Source organism: Phyllostomus hastatus, unplaced genomic scaffold (assembly GCF_019186645.2).
Source record: "Phyllostomus hastatus isolate PE091 unplaced genomic scaffold, TTU_PhHast_1.1 phas_contig_159, whole genome shotgun sequence".
NCBI lineage: Eukaryota > Metazoa > Chordata > Mammalia > Chiroptera > Phyllostomidae > Phyllostomus > Phyllostomus hastatus.
The window spans coordinates 6,001,335-6,021,839 of NW_025333640.1; the positions used below are offsets into that span (position 1 = coordinate 6,001,335).

At 42.6% G+C, this 20,505-nt stretch overlaps 1 protein-coding gene across 1 annotated transcript in view; it reads left to right on the plus strand.

Annotated features, from left to right (window-relative positions):
- The window catches only part of ELP3 (elongator acetyltransferase complex subunit 3), an 88,335-nt gene that overhangs the window by 27,887 nt on the left and 39,943 nt on the right, over positions 1 to 20,505 (plus strand). The window contains exons 8-10 of the mRNA XM_045831099.1: positions 5,468 to 5,629; positions 8,398 to 8,524; positions 14,551 to 14,744. Coding sequence (XP_045687055.1) covers positions 5,468 to 5,629; positions 8,398 to 8,524; positions 14,551 to 14,744 — 483 coding nt within the window. The remainder of the gene's footprint in view (positions 1 to 5,467; positions 5,630 to 8,397; positions 8,525 to 14,550; positions 14,745 to 20,505) is intronic.

Here is a 20,505-nt window from a genome sequence, read left to right on the forward strand (position 1 = left end):
TATCCTTTAAAGAAATATCTTCTTACGAGAGAGGATCCCTTATATCTAGTTCAGTGCCTTAAGGCAAGACGGCGGGTGGTACGTGTGCGACCAGTGCCAGGGAAAGAACTGTGCGTCAAGAATCAGCAGGCGTAGGTTCCACACTGCTGCTATTAACTGGCGTTATATCCTGGTTCAAGCCACTTATTTATCTATAAAAGTGAGAAGTGGAACTAGATTATCTCTAAAATCACTTCTTTCTTTGACATTCTGTGATTTAAGGGTATGTATTGACATGAGAATTTTTATCTAAAATATGTGTTCGCAAGTTAGTTTTCATTGAGCAGTCACTTTCTGACAATGAAAAGTTTCCATGATTCATTTGTATACAGGGTCCAGCACAAATAACGCCCCTCCTTTTATTACAAAATCACAAGCATGTAATTCTGTAGCATAACAATATCACACTCAAGCACACCACATGACATTTTAGGTAAAATGTTCAAATTAAAACTATAAATTATTATACCCATATCAACCACACTCAAGCAGGCCTTACTTCTGCAGGACCCTGTATATAGCCCTTATATTTGAATGTGAATATAATATTAAAAGAAGTGCAGTATCTGATTTTTCCCCTTTCTGTTAATAGTGTGTTGCTATTGGGTTTTTTTGCTGTCTGATTAGTATAAGATTATAGCATTCTTGTCAGCAATTGAAAGAATCAAAACTCAAAATGTTACGGGATGTTTTTCATACATGTTAAACCTTGTCAACCAGCATGAATGAAGGAACAAGGGTCCCTGACTAGTCCCTAAGCCAAAGTGTCACCAGTTTAGTTTTTCATAAGTAGGACTCATTCAGAAATCAAAATTCTGTTCCTCTCTGTTTCCGCAGTTTGTGTTGGGCAGAACCGTATTATTTTATAGATCTTCTTGGCATAACTACCAAAAGCCAGGGAGCAGACTTGACCACCACCTCAAACAAGAGGTGGGGGGATAGTTCATTTTTAATCCTTAAACACACCATTTAGCTCAGTCATTCTTAAGTCTAGAATATCACTAGCACAGCACTGTCTCACAGGGTGTCCAGCCCGCGGCCCTGGATGGTTACAGATGTGGCCCAACACAAAATTGTAAACTTACTTAAAACCTTTTTTTGCTTATCAGTTTTCATTAGTGTTTGTATATTTAATGTGTGGCCTAAGACAACTTTTCTTCTTCCAGTATGTCCCAGAAACGCCAAAAGGTTGGATACCCTTGGTAAAACAGAATTTTATTGAGATATTTTCCAGATATGATTATAGAGGGGGGAAACTGTGTTCTGTGGTGCGACTTCCTAGGCATTACCCCAGAACCCCAGGACCCCCGGGGTTATTACTGAATCAGATCTTTGGCTGTCCAAAGATGTTTATAGAATCTGCTTACTCATTTTGGGACTGTAGATGCAGAAAAGAGTTTGTACATTGTGACTAATGAAAATTAATATTCATCTATTATCCTTTTCAATTGTATTATTACTCTAATTTTTTTATTATTTAGTTGAAGAATGGTAAATAGCATTTACTATTATTATTTGCAACGTGGTTTGAGCAGGTGGAGTTGAAGGTAGAGAGTCGTCCATGTAGGAAACTTCCCATGAGCCATTCAGGAAGTGGGGCCTGGAGCTGGTGAGGTTTCACCCAGGATTAGACTGAGGCACGTCCAGCTTCTGTAATGACAGAGGCTTTTAAGGAGGACAACAGCACAGTGACAGTGATGAGAAGTGTCCTTTGATGCCGCAGCCTTCTTGGAGTGAATCAAACACCAGTTTCCAGAAGACTACAAAGAGACTAACATTCGATGTGGTGTATCTCTCAGTGTCCCTCAAGCAAGCAGACAGTAAAGTCACTTTTAGAGCCACTTTCTTCCTTTCTGAAATAGAAGTGTGCTTCCCAAGAAATAATCTATGTCTGTTTTTATTTCTGCCACTTCTAGCTTTGTTCTCAAGTGGTCCTTGGTTTTATCTGCATGTCTTATCCTTGCAGCTAGGTTGTTAAGCACATCTGGGACAAGAACTATCATTATTTCTACTTCCTCTAGAATACCTGGCCTAATGCTAGGTGTCTTCTAGGGTTGGTTGTTTGCAAGATGAAAGGTAAACAGAATTATCTAGAGGCTGCTCTAGGAGTGAAGAGAGACCTCCTTTATCTTCAGTTATGCCTAATTCATGTATTCATTCTTCATATTTACATTTTTTATATTGAAGGAGTGTTTTTCGTGCTGAAGTCCTTAAGCAGTTACTTTCAAATGTATTCGAGCTTATACTGCCTTCCAGGAGCTTCCTGTCAAAATGGAGAGACAGGCATGCCCACAAGTAAGAGGGCAGACTGTGTTTGTTGTGCAGGCAGAGTGCTTTGGAGTGGGGCACAGAGTCGTCAGTTACTGGGAGGTGCGGGAAGGTCCCTGGGGAGGATAAATGGATTTGACCTGTGTTTTGAAGATTGGGTAGGTAGCATTTGATTTTTGTTTTAAATTTCCAGGTTGTTGTCCAATCTACTCCCCTACCTCCCCTTGTTAAAAGTGCTGTCAGCATGTCATTGGCTTAAGTTATGCTTTGAGAGAAGAGTAGCATCTTTTATCGTTGGTGCCCCTCCTACAGCATATGGAAAACATAGCCCCGCAGTGATGGGTAGAGGCCTTTAAGACCCTGTACTACCCCCAAAAGAACAATAAAATGGGAATCAGAAGACTTGGGTATAAGTCCTGACTTTGTCTCTTAGAAGCTTATGGTCAGGGCTGGAGGATGTTTGGCACATTTCCTGGATGACCAAGAACTTAAGAAGTCTGTGGCCCCTGGAAGGTATGGGAGTTGGACTAAGATAGCCATACTGTTGGCTGACTGTCTGGATGATACAGAGAATTATAGCAGGCCATAAAATGTCATCTCAAATATGTTACTTAGATAAGTTGAAATCCCTTATGCACATATTTACATATTAACAGTCATATTGATATCTCTACATCTCTGTTAAATGAAAAGTCAGGTTCAGTGATATGTAGGACTGAATATAACATTAACAAAAAATTCTAATAAAAATACAGTGATTTTGTAGGAAAGATGACCTTATTTCTGCTTAATGCTTTTCAAATGAAAATAGTGGTAAAAGCCTTTTATAAATAAAATGTTGGCTTTTTAAAACTTGAATGATGTTTTATTTTTCCATTTCTGCTCCTGTGAAAGGTAATGATATTTCCCCAGGCAAAAGACATTTTTGAAATGGAGTTAAATTGTTTTGAGAATAAGATTTGCCTCTGTACTATACTAGGTTCTGTCTACTTATGCAGAGACCTTATCATCCTTGTAGCCGCTCCCTCCGTATGTCTTGGTTGGGCCTTTGACAAGCTGTGCAGTAGAAGGATTAGCTAGTGAATGTTCTCTTTCCCCTGGACAAATCCCCACATGTGTGACTGCCTGCCCTCTAGTTTCTTCCCGGTGGTGCAAGGTACTCTCGTGCCGCTGAGCTTGCTGACCTAATGGCATCCTTTAACAAATACTGTAGACTTTTAAAAATATCAATTAGGAGGAAGATTTATAACATGATTTTGGAATGTCTGATTCTTTTTTTAAAATTTACTTTAGAGAGAGGGGAAGGGAGGGAGGAACAGAGGGACAGGTTCATCAGTGTGTTGCCTCTTGTGCACACTCCATCTAGGACCGAACCCGCAACCCAGGCATGTGCCCCAACTGGGAAGCAACTGGTGACCTTCTGTTTTGCAGGACGTCTGATTCTGAGATGTTCTCACTTACTTACGCTCAGAGTTTTCTGCTTTTTGTTTTTTTAAATCAACTTTCATGCAGTTTGTTTTCTCCATAATATATGTGTTTGTTATGGTTTTAAAAATAATGGTGGTTGTTTTTTCCAGATACATGTATTGTATGGCATTATGTACTCCATTACTGCAGGCCTTGGTGCCTGCCTGTCGGAGAGGCACGGGACTTTCTGATTCCGTTGTTTCTGAGAAGTCAGATGACTTAGTACTATTTCTTAGAATTTTTGATGAAACATGAGCCCTTTTTCTGTCTTATGGTTCATCCGATAGTAACTCTGAATTAGTTGTTTGCCTTTAGTCTTACTGCGTCCGTAATCCTACACAAAACCTTATAGAATACAGTAGTGAAGAGTACCAAAGAGTTTGAATGTCTACAGTGAAAAACTTCAGAATTAGTCTTCCAGTTCTGTGGTTCTTAACTTTCTTAATAGTTATTATTAACATCAACATTGTCAGTTTTAATCGACAGTTAATAAAGGAGTATACCTGAAGGAGGAGCCAAAAATTATGGAAATTTTATGACGTTTGCTTTTAAGAAAGAGCTGTGAACTTCTTTCGAAAGAAGGAAATTAAATTTTAGTGGCAAAAAAAGTCTCCCCTCACCGTCCCCAAGGAAGTGAGAAGGCTGAGGAAGGGCACCTCCTGAAGAACCGCTGGGGTCTGGGACAGCAGAGAAGGTGAAGCGGAGAGAGGTCTGGTGTCTGACGCTGTCTGAGCAGCGTGATAAAGTGAAGTATAGAGCAAGGATTTTGAAGTCAGAAGAACTCTACTTTAAATCCTAAATTGGATGTTAGGAGCTATACGCCCTTGGACAAGTATTTAACCCCTCTGAACTTCAGTTTCTCCATCTGTGGAATGGAGCTGATAAGACACACTCTGTAGAGCTGACGGAGCACTTCGTATGTATGGAGTATATAGCGCAGTGCTTGGCCGCAGTGCCTCTGAACATTAGTTCCTGTCCCCTCACATCAACCTTCCCCCCGTGGCGAGTCATTTTTATTTATCTGGGGTTTTGGCCAGCATTAAGGCCATTAACTCAAACAGCTTGAATCTAATGTGGTACTCACTACTCTGATATGTGGCTTTAGTAAAAGAGAAAAAAGATTGCTAATTTTGTAAATCATTGCTAAGATTAATAGGCTTGGCAGAAAGACTTTTTTGTATGTAGAAGATACTTCACCTAAATTATTCCTATGATCATTATATATACCTTCCCTCCCTTTTTTATTCACATGACAAAAATATAGAATTGGAAATAAATAATGCAGATGGTTTTCACTTATACAAAAAATTGTTGGCTAGGAATTGAAAAATAGGATTTTCATGGTTGAAATGACTGCTTTTAAGGAAATTGTGTTCGCAGCATACTGCAGAAGAATAATGATGATGATGATGACAGTATTATGCTGCTTCAGTCGTGTCGGTTCTGTGAGGTGTGGGTGCTGTTATCCTCATTTGGAAGGTAATGGAGCCGAAGCACAGAGGGGTTAATATCATTCCTGTTTGCATAGCCAGGAAGTAACAGAGCCAGGATTCGAATTCAGGCACGCTGACTCCAAAGCCTGCAGTCTTAACCACTGCCTTGTACTGGGAGGACAAAGAGAAGACAACCCTTTAAATCAGAGCACGTGTCCTAAAGCTGTGGCAGGTTGTTTACTTTCAGGTTTGCTCCGCAGGTATTCTGAGAGGAGCCTCACAAAGTGTATTGGGATCACCATCGAGACCAGACCTGATTATTGCATGAAGCGGCATTTAAGTGACATGTTGACCTATGGCTGCACAAGGCTGGAGATTGGGGTGCAGAGTGTCTATGAAGATGTGGCCAGAGATACCAACAGGTAAGATGGTGGCAAATGGTCTTGCACAAGCCTTCCTTACTCCCACCAATTAAATATGTTCATACTCATTTTCCCTTCTTCCTGCTCTTAGAGAAAGAGGTACAGGTATTCCTCCTTTAGAGTCATTCTTCCATCTGTGCTCTTAACCCCATCTTCTCTTTCTGTCTTTCTCTGATGGCTCTTTTCTAGCTGCCCGTACACATGCTTATATATCTCTTACTAGTCTTGTCATAAACAGCCTTTTCCAAAGTGGGAAGCACAAGGCAGATCTCAAGGTCAGTAGTTTAAAGCAGGAGAAAAGGCAAAAGAGAATGGGAACAGAGAAAGGGGTTTGAACATCAAGGAAGGGAGGTAAAATATAAGAGATCAGTTTTTGTGAAGCAGATGCCAGAAGACAGGGTAGTGAGAAGGCTGGTGAGGCAGTGGGAGTAAACTCTGAGAAATTTGGGGATGCAAGGAAGGAAAGAAGTACGGGTTGATAGAGCCACGTGAAGTTCTCTTCCCTCTAGAGACATATCACTGAGCTGAGGAGAAAGGATACACATGGAAGGTTAGCTGTGTAAGGAGCTTTGTGATTAATTGGTAAATCAGTAAAACACCAGATTTCAGGGGTGTTTTGAGCAGCAGAAATCACTGACCTCGGGTGGGGAAGGTGGGCTTCACAGAGGAGGCTGCATTGGACCTCCCAGGCTACGTTAATAGGGCGAGTGTGGACTTGGCTGAGGGTTGTGCCAGGAGAGGGAAGTCCAGGGGAGGCAGAGAAACATGCACGGGCAGCACCCTAGGACCAGTCAGGGAGAGTGCCAGGCTGAGGGGTTTCCTTTAGGTGACAGGGGGCTATTGAATATTTTTGAGCACAGGGAGAAATCAGCTTGAGAAAAATGAACCCAAATAGAATGCATTCTTGTCAGGGGCGCTCTCCCCGGGAGAGGTGGTGGGAACACGGGCGGGGCTGCTGCAGCAGTGGAGGGCTGTGCTGGGGAGGCGCCTGTGGAGAGGAAAGAGTCTCCTGAAAGTTAGGGAAGCTTTCTGAGAAAATGACATCTAAGCTGACATCTAATTTACAGGAAGAGTATGAGTTAGGTGGGGAAGAGGAAAATTGCTTCAGGCAAGGAAAATAGGAGTGAAGTGCTGAGGATGGGAGCACATGGCACATGTAGGGAATTCGGAGTGGTTCGGTTTGGTCAGAGGTGCGGGGCGTGAGGTGGCAAGGGGTGAGGCTTCGAGGTGCACAGAGGGGCCGAATTACGAGTCTTAGAGTCCGGCCAGGGAGTTTGGGCTTTAATCCAAGGACACGTTGTGAGCTAAGTTGTGATACAAGCACACCTGTATTTTAGAAAGACCACTTTATAAGGAGCACGGTGTGGGGATGGATGAAGAAGAACGAGCTAGAAGGAAGACCCCTTAAGAGTCTGTTGCAGTAAGTGAAGCCAGAAGTGCTGCCCTGAAAAGTGAAGGCGACAGGGCTTGGTGACTGAGTGGAGGGGCGTGGGGTGAGAGAGACGGGGAAGGAGAGGAGGCTTGGAGGGAAGATGAGTTTCACTGTAGATATACCGAGTGTCAGGTACTTGTGGAAACCCGGCTTTAGAGCAAGGCTGTCCAACAGATCTGCCCTGTGATGACTGAAGAGTTTTATCCCAATGCTCTCCAATGTGATAGCATGTCTGAGGAACTGGATCTTTTCATTTTAATTAATTTAAATGCAAACTTGAGTAACCACACGTTCCTAATGAACTACAGTATTCCACAGTGCAGCGCTCAAGTACTGGATAGTTGGGTGTGGTTATCAGGAGAGAGACCTAGCCTAGTCATATAAATTGGGAAGTTCTTAGACGTTGAAGCCCTGGAAATGGATGAGAGCATCCAGAGCCTGAGATGGAGTCCGCGGACTCCAGGACTGTCTCGTGGAGAACGGGAACACTGTTGGTGGGGAAAGGGTTGACTCGGGGCTTCAATCTCCAGTAGCCCCAGACTCTTACTAGGGCTCGTTTCCTGCCGGAATGGGGCACGAGCATGTGAAGATGACTTTCCCAGCTGGCCCCGAATGACCCTGTCTTGTCACTGAGTCATTCTGTCTTCTCCCTGTTTTAAAGACCCTCCAACCCACCAGAGTGAAATCTGTTTTGTGCGCAGGTGTTGTCTGTGTGTGTGTGTCTCCTCTCTTCCTCCCTCTCTCATTATCTTTCATTGCAAAAGATTTTAAAAGGAAAGAAAATAATAGGATGCTGCTTCTGCGTGGTTTTTGAGCTCATTATTCTGGTTTTTAACTTAGATATTTACATTTGTAAGCTTATTTTGCCTGATAATGCTAAACCAAATAATTTTAGTGTCAGAACTTTGAGTAGATGCATAAGGGAGTTTCTGAGAAATACCTCGAGTGATAATGAGGCCCTGGCTGGGTATCTCAGCTGGTTAGAGCATCGTCCCGATCTGCCAGGGTCATGAGTTCAATCCCTGCTCGGGGCACATACAAGAATCAACCAATGAGTGCATCGATAAGTGAAATGAATTATGTTTCTCTTTTTCTCTCTCTCCCCCCTCCTTCTCCTGCCTTTCTCTCTAAAACCAATTTTTTAAAAATCTTTTTAAAAAAGTAAACATTATTTACTTCCAGACCTTCTCAGAGGTGGAGATGTTAAAAATGACTTTCCAAGGTTTTCCCACAACCACACTGTCTGCACTACCCATCTCAGAGATTGTGTATCCTCCGTTAACCTTGCTGCCCATTCATTTGCGTCACACATGGTGGGTTTTTCTCTCCTTCACAGGGGCCACACCGTGAAGGCAGTGTGTGAGTCATTTCACCTGGCCAAAGATTGTGGTTTCAAAGTTGTGGCTCATATGATGCCCGACCTGCCGAATGTGGGCCTGGAGAGGGACATTGAACAGTTTACAGTAAGTGTTCCCTCGAACCAGGCTGACGTGGAACGCCTCTGCATGCTACTGCCTCTCTGCTCTTTTTGATGACTTACCATTGGCTATTTTTCCCATGTTACAACAATTCTTGTTACAGAATAGTGGAAACGCACTAGAGCAGGAGGGGTCACGCACAGCCCCAACACCCAGTGAAACCCTAACATCTTATTTTATTCCCTTTTAGGATGCTGTTGTGCTCAGGCTTTTTGTGGGGGGTATGCAGTGGTTAATACATGTATACACACAGACACAGTTATACATGACAGGTAGTTACTTCCATGGCTTTTTCACTTAGCATTGTAACGAGCATTTACCCATGTTATAGCCGGGTCTCTGTTAAAATGTTAGCATATTCAAATATCTGTTTAATTTCCATTGAATAAACATGTCATACTTTGCTTAATCACTTTCAGATTTTTTTTTAAATCAAAGATACTACCAGTTTTTATACTGTAAATAGCACTGCAAGTAAATAATTTTATGCCTATTTTTGCATAAAATGATTTATGCAAAATAAATTATGCAAAATAATTTTATTTCTTTAGGATAAATTCCCCGGGCTAGAATTACTAGGTAAAGGTATAAGTATCAAAAGAATCTCACCATATTACTTGCTTTCCAGAGAGTTGTAACTATTTACACTCCTTTCAGCAGGGTTATCTTTCCTCCAAACAGTTCTCTTCTGCTTCTGTATTTTCTGCGTATACACATATAAAATATTTTTATGTTTGCTAATGTGATGGATAAAAGTGCCACTTCGACTTGCAGTTTATAACAATAGTAACATATTTTTATATTTATATGTAATAATTATAATTCCTTCATCATTTTAGAATTGTGTGTATGTGTCCTCTGACCAGTTACTCTATTGGGTTTAAATGTTTTTCATATTTGTTACAGATATTTTTGCCAACCTCTCTTTGGCCTTTTACTTTTGTTCCTGTTTTCAAATCGCTTGCTTGCTTCCTTGATGATTTCTTCAGATGCTTCTAAGCTTAGAACTGCCTTTCTCTTCCAGAATTTCATTAATGAGTGAAAGAAAAGACTGTTTTCTTCTACCCTTTCTGCTTTTTGAATTCCGACACTTAATTCTGGGACTTTCGGGATTTTTTCTTTTTACTCTATCATGTGTTAATTCATGTTAGCTTTGTCTTGGGAAATGACACTGGTCAAAACTCTCTTCAGATTCTCAGATAAGGCAAGTATCTTAGGGATTTCCTTTTGGAGAAGGTGATGAAAATACTTAGCAAGTTATCTTCATCCACAAAAATACTTTAACTTTTGCTTTGTTAATAAAGCATGGAATTCACTATGCCTTATTTGTGAAGTTAGTAATTCTTTCCTTTTAAGAAGTTTATCATTTTGAAGCGAATTATAGCTGAAGGCCTACTTGTGAGACAGGATCGATTCAGACGGCCCAGTCACTGACTCCCCCGCATCAGCTGGGTGGTGGGTTTCAGGCTCTCTCCTCACTGGTTAGTAGCTGGGAACTCAGACTCCAAGCCTGAAAGGCACCTGAAATTCACTTCCTTTAACACAGCTCCTAGGTGGACCAGTGGTATAGCCAGCATTCATATAAGTACCTTTGGAAAAAAGTATGTCATGTTTCAAGTCATAGCAAATAGCCGAGTCTCAGTTTTCATTTCCTTGGTGTCTTTGAAATGACAGTAGCCCCCCACATCCACAGGGGGTACCTTCCCACATCGCCTGGCTGCCTGTAACGTGGGCAGTGCTGAACCCTGTATGTACTTTGTTCTTCCTTACACACACATACCTATGATGAAGTTTAATTTATAAATTAGGTCCAGTGAGAGATTAGCAATAACTAAAAATAGAACAGTGACAGCAACATGCTGTAATAAAAGTCATATGACTGAAGTTACTCGTTTTTAAGGAATCCTTTGCTGGAGTCTTTGTTTAGGCTCAATCTTTCTGGCACAGCACGTCGCTGTCTTTTTGTTTATATCTTCTACCCACATTTTAAGTGCCTTTTCCATCTTTACTAAACACCACACGCTGTGGCCATAACCTTTGCAGTATGAGGTGCAACAGCAAAACTAGTACAAATTTCTTTTCCTTGTTCACAATTTCACAGATAGAAGGTTCATTCTTACCATAGATTTTATTTTAGCAGCCTCAGTATATGATTATTTTTCTTTCCTTGTAAAGTCAGGAACTTTTATCTTTTCATATAAAGGAAGCATTTTACAGCTTCTTGGTACATATGAATCGTCAGCATCACCACACTTGCACTTTGGGGCCGTTATTCAGTAAAATGAGGGTCACTTGAACACAAACACTGCGATTCCTGGCAGTTGGTCTGGGAACTGAGTGGCCGCCACGTGGCCAGTGGGTATGTAGTGTGCACAGTGGATGTGCTGGGCAAGGGATGAGCCACGTCTGGGCGAGAGACCTCATCCCACCACTCAGAACAGCAGGGAGGCTAACGCTTATGAATTGTTTACTTGTGGAATCTTCCATTTAATATTTTTAGACCATTAAAATTTCAGACCACAGATAATTGAAACCATGGAAAGCACAACCATAGAAAAGGGGGGACTGCCTTCAAGATTAGTTCAGTAATAATACTGCAAAGACAGCCCTTCATGTAAATAGATTTATCTGCTTGTTTGTAATCCTTGTCAAGAAACCCACAGGGAAGAGGAGACAACCGTATGCCTTTTCTAACTACATCCTCGCAAATGAGTGACAAAAGAGAGCTAAAATGAGAAGTCTGATTTCTCTCCAAAGAAAAATTCTCTGCAAAATTAACTTATAAATTGCCTTAAAATAATTTCTGCACATCAGTTAGAAAAAGCAGACAGCCCAGTAGGAAAATGGGCAAAACAACTTGAACAGGTGCCTCACAAAATAGGATATTCAGATAGCCAACAAATCTGTGTTCCTTCTTAACCCTGTGTTTCTCATTCTTGAATCCTATAATGTATATAAGCCTGTTTTTTCACAAATATTTTAGGAAATTCTCTTTTCCCAAGTGTAGTGCAATTTTACAGTAGTGTATCTTGGCAAGAGTTTTTAAATTAATTGTGTTCGATATTGGAGGATCCTGTCACAAGGGAACTTTTTTTACTACAGTGGTGCCTTGGTACTCTTGGATTTCATTCAAGGAACCCCTTTGGATAACAGAATGCGCAGATGCTCAAGTCCATTATATAACATGGGGCGGTATTTATATTTAACAACACACCCTCCCATATACTTTAAATCATCTCTAGATTACTTATAATACCTAATGCAGTGTAAATGCTGTGAAAATAGTAGTTATATTGTATGGTTTAGGGAATATTGACGAGAAAAAAGTCTCTACACGTTCAGTACAGGTGCATCCACTGTAGGCCTAACCACACACTATGTGTCAGTAACAGCATAACATTGTTTCTGAATATTTTCAGTCTGTGCGTGCAGAATCCTCAGGTACGGAATCCTCAGGTACGGGCCAGCTGCGCGGGATGATTTCCCCCTTCCATCTCGTATGTTCTCTTCCCAGAACCTCTGAAGCAGCTGTTGGCCATCCCAGGTTGATCATACGATATTTTCTGGTTTTATTTCTGGTTTTGCCCTTTTTTTCTGCTTGCTTACTATTTGCTCAACTTTATCTTTCAGCCTACCTATTAAATATTTATATTTTTGTTATCGTTTTAATTTTTAAGCATTCTTTCTATATTCTGGCTGTGTGATTTTCTCTAATACCTTGTTCTTTTTTTATGGATTAATATAGCTTTTCTTATCTTTCTGATGGAATTATAGTTGATTTTTTTAAGTTATTTTCCTTCATTCAATGCCTCAGTTGTCCTCCACATCCTTTTTTTCTTCTTGTTTTGATCTGCTTTTCATGTCCTAGGCTTCCTCCATGTTTTTAGTGGTCCCTAGCCAAATGGTCACACTTGCAAAGTGAGGGCCCTAAGAGTCAGACTGCAGGCTCAATGTGGCCAGCTGCTAGTGCGCCTCACTGGAGGTGTGCGTGTGATGTGTTCTCCTTTCTTCTGGGAATTCCCAAATGTCAGTGTCTTGAACTCTTATCTAGTGCTGTTTAATTGATCCAGAGATAAACCCTCTAACTTCCTGTCACAAAATTGCAGGCAGGGAGTCCCCCAGTCGTGTGCTGGCCCTCACTCACGCTCCCTGTTTTCACTCTTGACCCTCACCCAGGCCTTCCTTTGTGGCTGGGACCTCAGAGTCCAGCAGCTTTCCAGCTTCTCCAGTGAAAACACAGGCAGGTGACTGCTGAAGGAAGGGACGAGGGGAGGATAAATCCCTTCCAGTGCTGATTTTGATCCAGTGCTCTCTTCCATCCTACCCAGTTCTTGTTGCTGGTGATTTATGGATACTTCTGGGACTGTGGTGTGCCTGAGCTGGCCTTTCACTGCTGTCTGTGCCCCTGTACAGGCGCTTGATTTGCGGTTCTCTTCACCTGCAAAGTCATTTACCAGTCTCCCGTCGTTCTCTGGCTTTCAGAAATCTATCAGCATCACCTATTTCCCTCCTGTCTCTTCTGATGTTCTCTGTTCTTCAAGGTTTATACTTTAAAAAATAATTCTTTCCTGTTGTTTTACCATGGTTTTGGAAAAGAAACACATATTTTAATTCTCAATGTTTAACCAGAAGTCCAGAACCAATTTCATATATTATTCTTTTTAAAGGAGTATGTCAGCGCTTATGTCTCCAAAATTTACTATACGAGTATCAGAAGTACTTTTCTGAAATCCCATGTCCCAGTATGGATTCAAACTAGGATGAGAATGATTGCATACATGTTCCTCATGGGTGGCTATAGAATATTTATTAAAGACCTGATGAATCTTCAATATAAAATGTTACAAGGAAAATTGCATGCAATTACTGAAGAATATCCTTAAGACCAAATTGTGCACAAAGAACACAGCACTTTAACAATATGACTAATCAGTGAGAGAGAGCAAGTACGCTACAGTTTTCTTTCTTTGTAAAGCAAGTTAAACAATGGATGGCTCTGCAAGAATAGTATAGCACAAGATAAAAAGCCTTTTTACAGTTCACAAGATACAGTACTGCTGGCTGAAGAGATGCTAATGCTAGCGTGGGCGTGAAAGGGAACTGTATGAGTCCACCTTCATTCCTCATCATATATCATGCAAAATCAAGATAAGAACAAATTAGCAGTGCAAAGTCATAGAAAGGTGAATGCCTTATGTCTTCTTGCTATATCCCAAATAAAGAAATACAGCAGCCAGCTGGGATGATATCGTACAGGAAATGACTGTGTCATAGTAGATGGATTAGACGTATCGCTCCGTGTCCAGAATAAATGGACAGTGTGTATCTCAGGTTAGGAATGGTGCCAGTTGGTCAGAGGACAAAATAGTCATAATCAGGGATCTGTATACTTTCTGCATAGAGCCAGAGTAAATACTTTAGGTTTGCAGGCCAGATGATTGATGATCTCTGTCACAGCTTTTTTAAAGTTTAAATAATATATTTCATTATTGAAAGAGGATACAGTTGAGGGATAAAGGTGGGCACTGGATAAATTGTCAGTATGATAATGTTAAAAAAGCAGTAATATACAATTCAGTAGGATTTTTTTTAAGTGAGGCAGCTTATATTTGAAGGTCAGGAAGGCCTCTGAAGAACTGACATTTAAGCTGAGGTCTGAAGATTAGCTAGATGAGGAAAAATTGGTGAACTTTCCAGGCAGAGGAAATTGCCTCTGCAGAGGCAGAAAGGTAAGGTGGTGAGAGTGGCGTGGGGTGAGTGTGCAGCAGTGGACAGGCTGGATGAGGGGACTTTGGGGTCCAGCAGACACATGCTTTGCTCCAGTGAGGCTGTACAAACAGTAAATTCTGTCTGCATCCCCTCCCTTGAAGGGAAGGGAAAGGGAAAGGGAAGGGAAAGGAAGTCGAAGGACCAAGTGGGTATGTGAGAGAAGCTGGGCCAGGTTTGAAACTTGCACATGTAATCTCTGTACACAACTAATGGAGGAGTAATTTTCTGTTCTCTATTCACAGGAGTTTTTTGAAAACCCTGCTTTTCGTCCTGATGGTTTAAAACTTTACCCGACCCTGGTGATTCGCGGAACCGGGCTGTATGAGCTGTGGAAATCAGGGAGATACAAGAGCTACTCTCCCAGCGACCTGATCGAGTTGGTGGCTCGGATTCTTGCCCTTGTGCCTCCATGGACTCGAGTGTACCGCGTGCAGAGGTAGTGTGTTATCTGTTGTGCCGGAAGTAGTCAGTGACTACCTGTTGACAATTTCTAATGAAAGCAGTCTGAGTTCATATGGAGGGGTTTGGAATTTTTTTTTTTTTTAATTAAAAAAGGGACACCTGGAATGCTAACCGTAAATAGAGAGGGATGGAGATGAAAGGGCACTATGTCCAAGCCACTTTGCCAGTATCATATTTATTCATGGATTCCTCTTTCCCTTTGTTCATAATCCAGGAGGTGGAGCCATGAAGGTAATAGGTATGCTGCCTGGTCCAGGAGCTTATGGTCTAGGGCAGGATTTCCTTGCCAGGTCTGCTTTAGTCTCAGAACATGCCAGGTGGGTGTGGGAGGGGAAGTGTGGCCCTGTGTCTGTTACCTCTGTTCTAGAGCCACTGAAGATAAAGCAGAGCGCCAACAGTCCTTCTTTGCAGATACTAATGTAACTATGGGGAAAGAGGGCCATATTCCCTATGGCATGAAGGAAAGCAACTGTTTTTTTTCATAGAGAGAAATTAAGGTCTCACTTGCAATTATGGGGCTTTTTTTTTTTTTTTTAACTGGAAATAGAACATTGAGGGGAAAATTTAGAAGCCATAAAATTAGCTATTTACCTACAATTTGAACAAAACCATTCCTGTATTTGCTGGCCATTAGGCACATTCCCACCACCCTGTGAAAAGCTGCATAGAGTCCTGTATCACCAATACCACAGGCCCCTTTCACCAGCAGGAGGCGTGTCCCAGCCCCACAGCAGACGCTGAAACTGTGGATAGTATATACACTGTGTTTTTCTCTATACATGTATACCTACGTAAAGTTTAATTTATAAATTAGGCACAGGAAGAGATTAACAACAGTAACTAATAGTAAATAGAACAATTTTAACCGTATACTGTGATAAAAGTTACATGAATGTGGCATTATTAAGTAAAACCAGGGTTACTTGAACACAAGCACCACAGTGTGATGGTCAGTCTGATGACCGAGACACTGGCGAGTGACTAATGAGTGAGCGACGTGCACATTGAAGATGTGCCCAAAAAGGGATGATTCACATCCTGGGTAGAAGGGTATGGTGTGAGTGGTGCAAAGTTTAAAACTCATAAATTGTTTATTTTTGGAACTTTTCATTTAATATTTTTGGATGGAGGTTGACCACAGGTAAGGTGTGGGGCGCTCTGCCCACAGGGCCCCGAGCACCCATCCTCCATGGATGAGAATAAGTCTACCAAGACATGATCTGCTTGGGGAGGAGAGGTGTCCGAACTCTCAGAGGAAAGGGGCCAGGAGCCTTTTCCTTAGTGGATTTTTATTGGGTTCAGTTTACACAGGAATACAGGTAAAGCTCATCAATCATTGTCAGGCAGTAAGGATCAAACAATAGATAATATACAGAGAACTATGAGGGCTTATTCTGAGTCAGGGTCAGTTAGATAAAGGGCTATAAAACTTGGGGAAACAAACTCATTTCAGGCTTGGACCCTTATCGGAAAATTGACGGCGTTCTTAGCAAGCAGGTTTCACAGGATTTTGTGCGTTCTTTCTTAGGCTGAATCGCCCCAGGGAACCGCCTATTCCTGCCCAGGGCCGCACCCAGCTCCAGCATTGTTTCCAGCTTAAATCAGGCAGGAGAAGTAAGGCAGCCAAGAGATTAGGAGACTTCTTGCAGACAGAATGAGGACTCAGGCTATGTCAAAGCCCAGGGCTGAGGGTCCATCACCCCCTTTTTCTGTAGCCCCCCAAGTCCTTCCCTGAGGGTCCCTTCGTGACTTTGCCTGTCTTAGGTCATCCCTCTCCTGAGGAATCTTACCCATCATTGGCTAACCAGTCATCTGCCTGGGGCCAAGCAGGGTGAAGTAAAGGGGCAGAGGCGGTGTCCCTGCCAGGGAGATAAACTTTGTCTCCTTAGTGGCTTATGGCCCCAAGGTCTCTTACTCAGCCTTAGCCAAGGGGGTTACAGCTTCTGAAACCAGGCAGAGCGGTTCCCAACAGTAACTGAAACTGAGGAAACCAAAACCTCAAATAAGGGGGGAGCTACTGTACAAGGTCAAAAGGTGATGTAAATGCACGTACAGCCTGTTGTTGCAACTAGTACCCACTGAGTACAAAACTTGGCATTAGTAATAATACAAAATAATGACCACTGAGAATAAGCAGAATTGTCAACCAAAGGAAAATTACCAAGGCTATAAAATAATGGAGTTGCTTACCGGTCAAAGGACATTTAGATCATACTTCTGCCACAACATATTGATTTCTTAACTTCTTTAAATTATTGGTCCAGCTTAAGGATCCAAATTGCCTCTATGATCTGTGTATTTTAAAATACACTTAAAAATACTAAGGAGACAGTTGAGTAGACAGTTGAGCTGTCAGAATCGTTTGCATTGTCCTTCCCCCTTTTCAACCTGTTCGGCACAGTCGAGTCCAGAAGACATTAGGAAGTGCTGAACAGTGCAGGCGAGTCACTTGGAGAAGTCGGGAGCCACGGGGCCAGAGCGGGGTGAGAAGCGAGCTCCTGTGGAGGGAGCAGCGGGGTGGTGCAGCTCTGAGGCCCGAATGTGGCGAAGTGGGCATCCCCGCAAAGGGCTGATCTGGCGCAGGATGCGGGGCTGACAGGGTGAGGAGGGCGTCTCTGACAGGGAGCAGAGGAGAGGACGGCAACAGAACACAGGGTGCTTGCAGAAGCTTCATCTAGCAAGCATGACCTATATGTAGATAATATTGAGGGTAACGGGAGCTGGGTTTTTTGTTATCTGAAAAGAGAATTACAGGTGTGAAAAAGGAGAAAATTAAAGTGTACTCTGTGGTGTTTTGGAATGGCAGTGGTGGTGGGTGGAGACCATCTGTGTGTGTCCCCTTTTCATAGTCTATTTAATGTCTCGTTTTCTTTTTTTGCATTTTTGTGCTGTTTCTTGGTGATTTCACTGTTAAAATGGCCTCAGTGTAGTAATGGAAGTGTTGTGTAGTCTTTCTAAGTGTAGGCAGGCTATGCTGTGCCATACGAGAAAATACATGTGTTAGGTAAGCTGCACCCAGCCATGGTTACAGCACCACTGGCTGCAAGTCCGGGGTTAGAGAGTGTATGTATGTGTGTCCTTACACAGAAACACAAGCACAATAAAGCGAGTTATGTACTGATCCATTGATGGAAATGTTGTGACCAGAGGAGCATAGGAACCTAACCCTGTATTTCCTCTAGGAGCAGTTATGACATTCAGTCATTAAGTGTTCGCGGCGACTCTGTAGAGCATACCTGCCACAGGTAGTGGGATTGACTTGTTTCAGAGTGCCCCCCACAGTGTACCTACTGATTACAACGTGGAGAAGGGTAACCCGACCTTGGAGAGGCCTGGCGGCCGGTCACTGTGAATGTCAGCAGTCGCAGTACACATCGTGGTTGTTCATGTTGTCACTTCTGTGTCATCAGCCAGAACTCTGTAATCTGAATCTAATCCCGAGGAGGCACCAGATAAACCCAAATTGAGGACCTTTCTAAGAAAATAAATGTCTATAATCTTCAAAATTAGGGGAATCGAGGAAAGGGTCCCATTTTGAAGGGGGCTGAGGAGACGTGACCGCTAAATACAACGCGGTGTTCCTGCTGCATCCTTTTGCTGTGAACCACACTAGTGAGACACCGGTGAGGCTGGAGTGGAGTCTGGGACAGTAGTCAAGTGTCGATGCTAACTCCCTGATTTTGGTGGTTGTCCTGTGGTTATGTTAGAGAATATCCTCGTTGTAGGAAACACTCAAAGTGTTCTAGGGGTGTTGGGACATCTTGGTTCAGTTTACTTTCAAATAGTTAAGGAAAACAGTTATTTGTACTGCATATGGGACTTTTCTGTAACTTTGAGATTATTTCAAAAATGGAAATTAATACAGTGGAAAACAAAGATGCAATAAGTATTGTTCGGAAAGACAAAAAAAAAGATTATTTGCATTTAATGAATGTGGGCAGCCAGAGCACAGTGAAAATACCACTTCCCAACAGCAGAGCATGGCAGTATCACTGTTCTGTGGGTCTCAGCCTGCGGATCCTGACGGTCTCAGCTAGGAATGCCAGAGGCACTTACTCTGCCTGATTACTTGTGGTGGGCCCCCACAGACATTTACCCCAAGTGGGGGTGGGAGGCGGGGGGCGATACAGTGGTGGGATGAGCCCTTGTGCTTTCTCTTGTGACTGTGAAATGCACTTCACCAAAATTGTCGGGGAACTCTGTGAGGGACAAGATTTATTACGGTCCTGGAGGGTGCCCGACAAGCCCACAGGGCACAGCAGGTTTGGGGCGATGGGAGAGAGCACAGACCTGGAGCTCTGCCTTTATTAGGAGTTGAGGGTGGGGCCTAGGTTTTTATGGGTTCACTTTTTATTGGCTAATTTGAAGCCTAAAATGGGGGTTAGGTACAGGAAGGGAGAAATGGGGTCGCTCAAATGGTCAGTTATCCAGGATACCCAGGGCTTTCTGGAAGAGTAAACTTCATGAGTGGGGGCACCTCAGTCCTCATGTGGTTGTTTGCTGGTGGCTGTGACTGCTGCTAACACGTTTATTCAGGATGGATGCCTTCTGAAATGGATGCCTTGACAATCAAAAACTTAATGTCAAGCATTCACAGTACAATCAAAATGCTTAATGTCAGGCACTTAAACTACAGGGCAACCAAAAGATTACACCTCCCAGCACGGCAGCAGATAACACAGGACAGAAATTGCACAGCCACAGACAACATAGAGAGGTAACTCCTAGTCATTCAAGGGGGAGGAGGCGCAGACCACACAGGCAGTCAGAGGAAGAGCTTGCCCTTGCCCCTTCACTTTCAGCTTTATACTTTCTGCTGTAATCAGTGAGTCAGAAGCAATAGAGGCATTGCTATAACATTAAAAGCTTAATTTTGTAGACTTTGAAACATCACTGTGGGGCACTGTTCTGAGAGGATTTCAAGAAAACGAGCAGCGAAGACAGTCTCTATAGAAAGATTGTAGAGAGGCCGTGACAGGAAGAAGTAGGGACGTGCACACGGAACAACTGTAAGGCTGTATGCTGAGAAAGGCGTGAGTAGGGAAAACCAACCCGAGCCTGATGAAAGAGACCTCCCTGTGCTCAGTTCTCCTGTCCTGACCCCAGCACCCTGGCCCCCTGGGCAGTCAGCCAGCAGCAGAGCCTCGCCGGAGGGCCTGCGCTGTCCCTTCTGTTTCCGTCGCAGCAGCACGTCAAGTAACGGTTCCTGGGGGACCGGTGAGCGCAGGCCTAGCATTCGCGAGTGCCACTCTGTTACTTCACATGTTGCAGGTGAATTAGCACTTAATGGAATACATGCTGTAAAACAAGAGGTAAAATCTCCGTAGAAGTGTGGAATTAGCAGTGTCTCCAGTGAGTCTGAGGACAGTTGGTCGTTGAAGGTGGTGATGACTCAGTTCCCGACACAGTGAATGCCTTTGGTGGAGCGAGTCATCTGGAGTCCAGCTGTGATGTCGGATTTCCATGCTTTGGGGCAGATAACTCACTTCACTTTGACTGTGATTCTCTTCTAGGTTTTTTAGTGTAAGGATTAAAATCTTTATGGTATTTTCCACTTTATTTTTTATATTTTTTGTTTTTAATACAGCTATTATTTTGGAATACAAGTTTCCATTAGAATTCTGGCTTTTTTAATGTTACTAACTTACTGTGGATTAATGTTCAATTCAGCATTTGTTCTTCTATAAGCATGGGCAGAATTTCTTGAGATACATTTTTACTTTATGTTTTGCATT